This window comes from Triticum aestivum, chromosome 1D (assembly GCF_018294505.1).
Source record: "Triticum aestivum cultivar Chinese Spring chromosome 1D, IWGSC CS RefSeq v2.1, whole genome shotgun sequence".
Lineage (NCBI taxonomy): Eukaryota > Viridiplantae > Streptophyta > Magnoliopsida > Poales > Poaceae > Triticum > Triticum aestivum.
In genome coordinates, this window is record NC_057796.1 from 432958454 (window position 1) to 432967675 (window position 9222).

The 9222-nt window shown below is 42.9% G+C and overlaps 1 protein-coding gene across 2 annotated transcripts; it reads right to left on the reverse strand.

Moving 5' to 3' along the window:
* Window positions 1-227: 227 nt before the first annotated feature.
* LOC123182651 (homeobox protein HOX1A) lies at window positions 228-8933 on the reverse strand. Of its 2 annotated transcripts, none has more exons than XM_044595295.1 (12): window positions 8798-8933; window positions 7196-7824; window positions 5561-5726; window positions 5353-5476; window positions 5154-5266; window positions 4499-5065; window positions 3815-4063; window positions 3594-3683; window positions 2417-3505; window positions 1467-1715; window positions 1248-1337; window positions 228-1160 (listed from the first exon to the last, which is right to left on the reverse strand). In XM_044595295.1, exons 2-12 carry the CDS (start codon window positions 7693-7695, stop codon window positions 735-737), a joined length of 3663 nt encoding a protein of 1220 aa, XP_044451230.1. In that variant the 5' UTR covers window positions 7696-7824; window positions 8798-8933; the 3' UTR covers window positions 228-734. The 2 variants fall into 2 exon arrangements, with proteins under 2 accessions (XP_044451230.1, XP_044451229.1); XM_044595294.1 differs by having other exon boundaries at window positions 1467-1718.
* Between the last annotated feature and the right edge of the window lie 289 nt (window positions 8934-9222).

Here is a 9222-nt window from a genome sequence, read left to right on the forward strand (position 1 = left end):
TTCCCTTTATAAAATGGACCAAAACTTTTGTAAGATCATTTTAATGCCTTTAAAACTGGGCGGTGTCCTACTGTATTCTTCAGCATACCAACAAGAAAAAGATGTTTTAACAGGTGTGTGTGCATGATTCAACAGGCATATATCATGTGAGTATTGGGTAAGGCGTCCAAGCAAAAACATAGCTTCCAGTGCAAGTCAAAACTGATGCAGACAAGAGACAAGAGGAAAATCATGAAAAATAAGTCTTAACCAGAATATACTCCTTACCAACAATACAACATATATTTCCCGCAAAAACAGAAGATTACAACATGTACCAAGGAGATCCACTGACATTGTCGAAAATTCATATGGACGATAAGCTGAACAACCTAGTCACTTCAACAATGTACACAACCAATGACAGCACATGAGCATAATTTCACACAGCATAATTTAAGGAGACAGCAGCACCCAAGGCACCCAAGGCACGATGAAACGTTCAATGTCTTCAATACTCTGCCATAGCAGTGCGCTGTTGCGACGGCACTTCCAAGATTGTTCAGCTTATCACTTGCGATCTGGAGGAGTATCAGGATTCTTAGCGGGAGTCCCATATATCGAACCAAGCCTCCCGCCAGAGTAAGACACCCACCATGTGGGTAACTAATTTCAGAGAAAGAATTAGTTGACTTGCAGGAGCCAAAATCATGGCCCGACTTGCAAGTTCAAAGAGTCATCAGCTAGAAACGTCATCAGCCAATCTTCCTCTTCTTTAGCTCCTGCAGCATTTTGCTTCTTGTTTTCTCGTCCAAAGCTTCAAGAGCCAGAACTGCATACCCTGCATCGCTACCTTTTGGACTGCTAGCACTGCTTGAGGAGGTATTCTTCATATGATTCTCTCTGGACTCACCTTTTGGGCGCCTTACCAAGGGGGTAGTATATCTTTGACTGCTATTCAGAGGGCTGGCATTTGTTCTCAGCCCACCACCAATGTCTTGTTTCAGTGGACCATCTTGTGTGATACCTTCATTCAGAATTCCCGATGGCGTATCCTCATTCACAGCATCACTTTTGCATACATTAGGATTCTCCTTGGTGCTATGGTTTTCCACGTGAGTGCTGCTTTTTTTGGATGCTACTCTTATGTGACGCCGCCTACTTTCAAACCATTTCTCAACCTGTTAGCAGAAACCATAGTGAGGGTTTTGCTCAATGCCAAGACAACTGTACATGCATGGGAATTCATGAAAAAAAGAGGTGCAAACCTGACGGAATGTCAGACCTAGTTCTTGTGCCAAGCTTTCTTTAACAGCACGGCTAGGATATTGATCTGATTTAAATTGCTCATGTAGCCTCTGCAAAAAATAAAATGAAGTGCTTGCAGATGAATCAAACTTATGATAGAAATCTTACTGGTTAAGCCTGTTTATCTCGTTCTGTTAAACTATACAACTAATGATATAGGAAAAAGAATTCCATAGTACCTGATTAATTATTGGCCCATATTGTCTCTTCTGACCTGTAGTACTGCTTCCGTTAGGGGTAAGCAGCTCTTCTGCATTTTGCCCATTCACCGAACCATGAAAGCTTTGTTGAGACCTTTGCGGAGTGAATTCATTGATCTGACGCACGAAAGAACCTGCTTCACTTTCTTTTCCATTGTCCTTTTCAGGTGTGCCTTTCTTCGACAACTCTTCACTGTAACTCGAATCAGATGGTGCTTTCCCATAAGCCTGCTTCCGGTTTCAGCATGAAGAGGAAATATGTCAAGTTCATAAGCTAGTGAAACACACATGTATGCGCACATAATAACCAAATTGTACATAATACTTAAGGCAGAGGGAGCACTAATCAGAAAATTGAGGGCAATAGTTTAGTATCAGCTCAAATGCTAAACACAATAACTAAATTCAAGACAAAACAGACAAGCTGTGTATCTGGTACTATTTATCATGCTGTCCATGTATGTCTAAGAGCAAGTATAATAGCAGGCTTAATGGCTTATAGCCCACTTACATGGCAATTTTGCCTATGTGGAGGAGAGGGACATGAAAAGGTAAGGGGCGTAGGCTCCCATGCAAGAGACTGCCTCTACACGTCCTCCTAGGCAACTAAAATAAATATGAAGAAAGAGAAAGAGAGAAGGTGGAAAAAAGTATACTTCTTATAGCCAACCTTACTATAAATGATAGCTATATAGATGAAATGGCAACATCATATAGCCAGCAGTTGGCTGTACTATTGCCATGCTCTAAGCTCATATTCCAAAATCATGTTGAGCATTCCCATGATGGCTTTTTAAATTTTCTGAATAAAGTAATCACTCTCCCCAGTTGACAGCAAGGCAAACAAACATACCAAAAGCTTTCATGAAGGACAAAAACATTACCAGAATATGTGCTAAAATATGCACACAAGCAAGTTGGGGGCTTACAGCGAGTTTTTTGCTGTCCGGAGACTGAACCTTCTGTCTCGCTGAAACTGGTAAAACAACATATTGGTCCATTTCAGGATCCTTGGAAGGGAGATTGGAAATGGCCGCATTTGCGCAAATAGTCGTTCCTTCCAAGTCATCGGTACGGTCTCCACCAACCTTAGCTCCTGATGGAACTCCCTCCTGGCCAGAACAAGATTTAGCAATCTCAACACAGAAATCATCAGAGTCAGATGAGAAGTCTGACTCATCTTGCTTCTCTTCGATATCTTTATCTGAATCAGGACTTGCTGGATCATAGTCATCATCCTCTGAGTCCTCAGAAGGTAATCCGAGGTCATCAACTTTCCTTTTCGTCTTCCTATTTTCTGATTTGTCAGAAGAGTGTGACTTCTCTGAACTTGACTGCTTCTTTCCAATATCTTCATCAGAACCAGGACCTGCTGGATCATAATCATCGTCCTCAGAGTCCTCGGAAGGTAATCCAAGGCCATCAACTTTCTCCTTCACATCTTCTGGATTGTCAGAAGAGGTGGTGAAATTTGATTCATCTGAACTTGATTGCATCATTTCAATAACTTCGTCAGAATCATAGTCATCATCCTCAGAGTATGCAGAAGGTAATCCAAGGTCATCAACTTTCTCTCTATTTTTCAAAGGTTCTGAATTTCCAGAACGGGTGATAAAATTCAGGTCATCAGAGTCTGAACTTTCATCTTCAGGTTCTAGCCCCAGAATCTGATCCTCTGCAGAGCCATCTGTTGACATTCCAACATATTTCGAGGAGGTATTCTTTTCATGGTTCTCTCTGGACTCACTTTTTGGACAGCCTACCAATCCCGGGGTTTTAGTATAGCTTTGGCTGCTTTCTGGAGGCACATGAGTTCTCTGCCCGCCATCAGTGTCTTGTTTCACTGGACTATGTTGTCTGATACCTTCCTCTTTACATGCATTAGGTTGATCTTTAACTTCCATGTGAGTTGCGTCTGAGCTCTTCTTCTTCCTACTGTTGCTCTGCTTTTCTAGCTGACTGCCATTTTTCATAGCAGCTGCTCTTGCGTGACGTGTACTTTCAAACCATTTGTTAACCTGACAGCAGAAGCCATTGTGAGAATTTTGCTCAATGCCAAGTCAACTGTCACATGCAACTGGAAATTCATGACAAAGACATACGAACCTGACGGAATGTCAGCCCTAATTCTTGCGCCAAGCTTTCTTTAACAGCACGGCTAGGGTATTGGTCTGTTGTGAAATACTGATTTAGCCTCTGCAAGAAAAATGAGGTGTAAGCAACTACATCAAACTTTGGATAGCAATGCAAATTGGCTAAGCTTGTCCCGCTGGTTTTGATAAATATAAAACCACCTATTATGAAGAGATGGGAATGTGTCACTTCACCTCATTAATTACTGGACCAAAATGCCTTTTCTTAGCTTTACTATTGCTGCCGTCAGAGGTAAGCCCCCCTGCATGTTGATCATTTACTAAACCATGAAAACCGTCAGGATGCACCTCTCGCGTTCCCCTGGAGCTTTTGCGTGCAAATGAATCCACTTCATTTCGTTCTTCGTTGTCTTCTTTGAGTGTGCTCTTCCCAGACCACTCATCACCATCGCTTGATTCAGATGGTGCTTCCCCATAAGTATCCTTTTGATTTCAGCATTAAGAAACATGTCAGGTTCATAACCCAGTAAAACACATTCTGTTTAACAGTTAAGTAAGTAAATTCTACTCAACAATCCTAGTTGAGGTAATAGTTTAGCATCACTTCAAAAGCTCTTTTGTGTTCCACAGCCTTAAAACAATAACAAAAATCAAGAAATGTTGGACAGGCTATGCATCTATTGCTAAATTATCAGGGTATGGATGCATGCCCTGTTATGGTTATTGCATAATAATCATGTTAACCACCCCCATAAATGCTTTTTTCAATCTTCAGTGAAACTATTGGATTTGTCTATATTTCCTTAATAAAGTTATCACCCACTGGTAGTACAACAACAACAAAAAATACCAAAGGTGTTTGCAAGGCCAGAAACATAAGCAAAATTAATGCCAAAATAGCATGCAAGTTGAGCTTACATCATAAAGTTTTTTGTAGTCCAACCGTTGAACCTGCCGTTTTGTAGACGGTAAAATCACATCTGGGTCGATCTCAAGATCCTTGCTATGTGACATTGATGTGTTTGGCCGAACAGGGGCCCCTTCCAAGTCATTAGTACGACCTCCAACCTTAGGACCAGACGAAACTTCATCCTTACTACAAGACTTCGTAATCTCAGCACAGAACTCATCAGAGTCCGATGTGAAGTCTGACTCATCTTGCTTCTCTTCGATATCTTTATCTGAATCAGGACCTGCTGGATCATAGTCATCATCCTCCGAGTCCTCAGAAGGTAATCCAAGGTCATCAACTTTCACTTTCTCCTTCACGTGTTCTGAATTGTCAGAAGAGGTCATGAAATTTGAGTCATCAGAGTCTGAACCTTCATCCCCATCCTCTTCTGATGATCCTTCTGCGTGACCAGCCACATGTTCTTCGGATATATTGGGGTCGAAGTCATCATCTTCTGAATCGTCTGATGGAAGATCAGCTACATCATTTTGCATAGGCCCGTGTGCCACAGCAGCTGCCTCAGGAAAAACTTTCTGCAAAAATAATGTAGTATCATGGTGGAATATATTTCAAATTTATTGGCCTTGAAACAGCAAGTATTCTCAACAGTGAAACTGTTACCTCCCAAGAGTCATTAATGTCAAGATCTGTCCCTTGGAGTTCATTTATTAATTCTATACAGTCTATCTTGCAATCACATGCAGGGCAAAGCCATCCTTCCTCTCCCTCAGGGACTACAAAGGGAATGATCACATGAATGAATTAACACCAGAAATAATGGACCTTGGATACCATAAGAAATTGAGAAAATAAATATTACTATCTTTAGTCAGTAAAGGAGGGTTTAGACAATTCTGGTGGAACCCTCTGTCGCAGGCTCCGTCGCAGAGAATGATGTCATTATTAAATGTAGCTTCTTGCAAACTACAAGTGGCACAAACAATCTGCAAGATGGGTAGCATGGTCACTGATTAAAATGGTAAGCATAACACAGCACAACATCAGAAAAGAAAAATGTGTTGACATACATCATCAGAAGATATCTTTCCTTCAGAATCAAACAAAGATTCCTCAAGCTTCCCCACAGTTAGAAGATGATCAAGATTCTGGAAAGCTTCTCGTATTCTTAATTTGCACCGCACGATCTCCACCTTGGCTCGTTCAAGCTCCTTCTCAGGCCTTATCTTTTCCAAACTGCATGTTTGTGTATGGGTGAGTAAAATTTCTATATTGCAACTCACGCTGCAAGGAATTCACAACTAAGAACATCCAAGAAGCTGTGTTGTTGACAATGAATGCGAATCAAAAGAAAAGAAAGCATGTTCATGCGCCTCTGATGAAATAACCAGTCAAATAAGAACATAAATTAATTGAACCCTAAATTGGAACTGGGTGTGGACCAGTTGCCTAGTAGCGCTCGGCCGGCTGCGCGCCCAGCCCGCCACCCGCATTTGAGCCTTGCGCTCCGCAGGGTGTGTGCCTGGGTTATTTCTTCGTTGTTAAAATGCCACAGGGGCTAGTGCTGTTGGTCTAGGTTTTTTAACTGAACCCTAAATCATTCATTACAACTGGCACATTTAGAAATTTTAAATGTACATGAATGAAATATAACATCTGAAGACATAATAAAGACATCAATAGAGATAAAATGATAAAGTGTGCAATAGGATACCCTTCTGCCAATTGTTTAGAACACAAAAAACCCTTTCCGTTCTTTCTTTTATCAAGAGGGACCAAGGAGACTCACATCGCAATTAATGGAGAGCTACATGAATGTAGACCTGATGACTCATGAGTGTATTTCTCAAACGAAATGAACAGATGGTAAGCCTGTCACTTGTCACTTTTATACTTCTAACCTCGCACACTCATGGTTGATTAAATGCACATTAAATAGGAAAGACAAACAAAAAAGCAGTGTTTTAGCTTAACGCCCAATTCAGGAACCTTTTGATTTTGTAATTACAAAAATTAGCCTTCTTTTGTACTTCTGTGCCGGTTCAGAATTATTACACTAACAGTGGTAAATCAGATCCATATGTATTATAAGTTGCTAATTAATTCACACATATGCAGATGAAATGAATATAAGTGTTTCAAGAAGCAACAGCACCAAATACGCCTATGCAATAGTTCAACTAAAAGTGAATGCTCCCTCCATTCCCCTTTGTAAGGTGTATTAGTTGCTTCACTAAGACCAAGGAGGAGCTTAGAGGGGTATTATGGATTTCACCCCTGCCTACAATGTGTATTAGTTCATCAATTTCCGGCAGCTGTTTAATTGGCCATCCAATCAAACGACCGGAGGAGTAAAGCAATAGTATGCATGCATGGTGTCCGGAGTCATAATTGTTTGCTGTAGCTAGCTATCCAGAATAAGCAAGTAACATGCATGCACACATGGATGTGAAACGACGAGTTGAAGGAGGGGCGGTGTGGATGGCGCAATAACTGCAGTACGATGGGATAACAACCGAGTTGGGCTAAGATCAGCGCAAACAGATAAATGCACCTTACAATCGGGAAATTTTGCTAACTAAAACACCTTATAGAACGAACAGAAGGGGTAATAACAAATGAAACTTTAGCTACGAATGCAAAGGTGAATTCAGGAGAAGACGCCAGCAAATCAAATCAAATACATGAATAGAGAGGTGGCGAACCTTTGATTTTTCCAGCCTTCACTGGCATATGCTTCAAGAAAACTTTGGTGATAGTTCATCCGATTCAAAATGTATCTAATTCGCTTACGAATTTTCGATAACTCATCGTCCGGACCACCCTTTGTGGGTCTATCCCTCTTTATTCTTTTAGCAGCTGGTTTTACTAGAGTGTCCACAGAGTCGCTAGGTGGCTTCTTTGCGGCTCTTTCTGTTGGAGTTTGCACAGCGTCACTAGGTGACTTATCTGCAACTGATCTAGAACGAAGAACCCTGACAGTACTCTCAGATGACTTCAAAGGATAAGTTCTACTTGACAATACTCGGGAGCCTTTCCTTCCCCTGTTAGCTGCCCTTTTGAAATTTTTCCTTTCCCCCGACAGGGATGTGTACGGAAAAGGAAAACTTTGATGCTTAAGGGCCTCAGGGTTCAGGCTAGAGTTTGCATAACTCCGAGTCTCAATAGTGTCCTCAGCACAGCCAGAAGTATTGCTTTTGTCCATCTGATGGCGGCCAGAAATTATTTATATTCTAGTAAAAGAAAGAAGACGGCTTCGGAAAATTGTCTTCTTGCAGAGCGCAGTTGCAACAGAATATGGATCTGTATGTAGTTGCACCAAATGAACCAGCACCTGCAGCAAGTACACAAAGTATAATCAACATTTGTGGTTGTAAGAACTGATCACATATAACTTATCAAGCATTGATAGCTAACTTTGCATCTTCAAAAATTTTAAAGCCAGTACATTCATTCCATTACCAATACAAGATGTGCTTCATACTAAGTCATCTTCAGAATGGTACGCGCCTACGAGCGATTCACGCACATCTAAATAGCACATTGTTGCAATGAATGTGCGTTAAAAATCAGATCTACTGCTGCCAAGACAGGTGACTTGTTCTGAATGACAATAATTTATACCAGCACCCACCTGGCCAGCAATATCAGCAATGTACTACTCCCTCCGTCCCATAATATAAGAGTCTTTTTGACACTAGTGTAGTGTCAAAAACGCTATATTATGGGACGGAGGGAGTACCATTTTCAATCCTACAGCTTTCTGTAATTTGCTACAGACAGTGACCAACTTCCGCAGTTGGCACTATCCATGAAACCGTCTCAGAACTTGAACAGCACATCTCACACAATCTATAGTTGAAATCAGCCGAACTTGTTTGCTTACCCAAGGGCTAAGGGGGCCAATGGCAAGCAATTATGATTTCCAGTTGGGCAATCAGCCGAATCAACCAAATACAGAGCCCCGACTACCTGATCTAGCATGAGAAAACCATCAAAACCCTAGAAACCACGCCCCCTCTTCTAAACCGAACTCCCGAACCAATCCATCAACCACCGCTACGCGGAATCACTAAGCCCGCACAGCCACGACTGAAACCCAAAACTACCGAACACCAGCGCACGAATCGCCCCCAGACCCACCGCCCTCGCGGAGACTAGGGCGCCGCGAACCACCGCTGCGCGAAATCTACCTTGAATGTTTGGATTTGGCCGCGGCGGGAGCTAAGAGACGGGGTCGAGGGAGTCGGGCGGGGGTGGCGGAGCGGGGCGGGGCGGGGAGGAAGGGAGGCGGACCGGGTACTCACCGCGCTGGCGTCCGCCGCCGCCCGGAGAGGCGGCGATGGTCTGTCGCGGAGCACGACGGGGCGCTTCCTCGCGCGGACGGAGTGACGTGAGCGATTGGGGGCGAGCGGAAACTGAAAATAAAAGGCACGAGGTGCGCGGCGCTGCTCCCAAACTGCCCCGCGGTAGGGTTTTTTTTTAGGCAAAACGGCCCCGCGGTAGGTTTTTTTTTTTGAGGGAAAAAAAAAACGGCCCCGCGGTAGGTGGCGTATGGCCTCTCGGCTCGGCCCATTTGTCCGCATGAGAGGGGGAGCTGTTTGGGCCCACCGAGAGAATTGTGCAACGTTTTAGGAGGTGGATACTGGCTCATTTAGGCCCTGCCAACAGAGAGAGTTCTGACGAAGGGAGCCCTGGTGTTTCCTATTTGGCGCTTCTATATGGGCTCGGC

Bases quoted from the DNA above. Each gene is read 5' to 3' on its own strand.
- LOC123182651 (XM_044595294.1), bottom strand. From the start codon at position 7,695: ATGGACAAAAGCAATACTTCTGGCTGTGCTGAGGACACTATTGAGACT. The intron at 3,684-3,814 runs GTGAAGTGACAC...TTTTTCTTGCAG, and splicing joins TTGGTCCAGTAATTAATGAG to AGGCTAAATCAGTATTTCAC. The intron at 1,161-1,247 runs GTTTGCACCTCT...TTCTGCTAACAG, and splicing joins TAGGTCTGACATTCCGTCAG to GTTGAGAAATGGTTTGAAAG.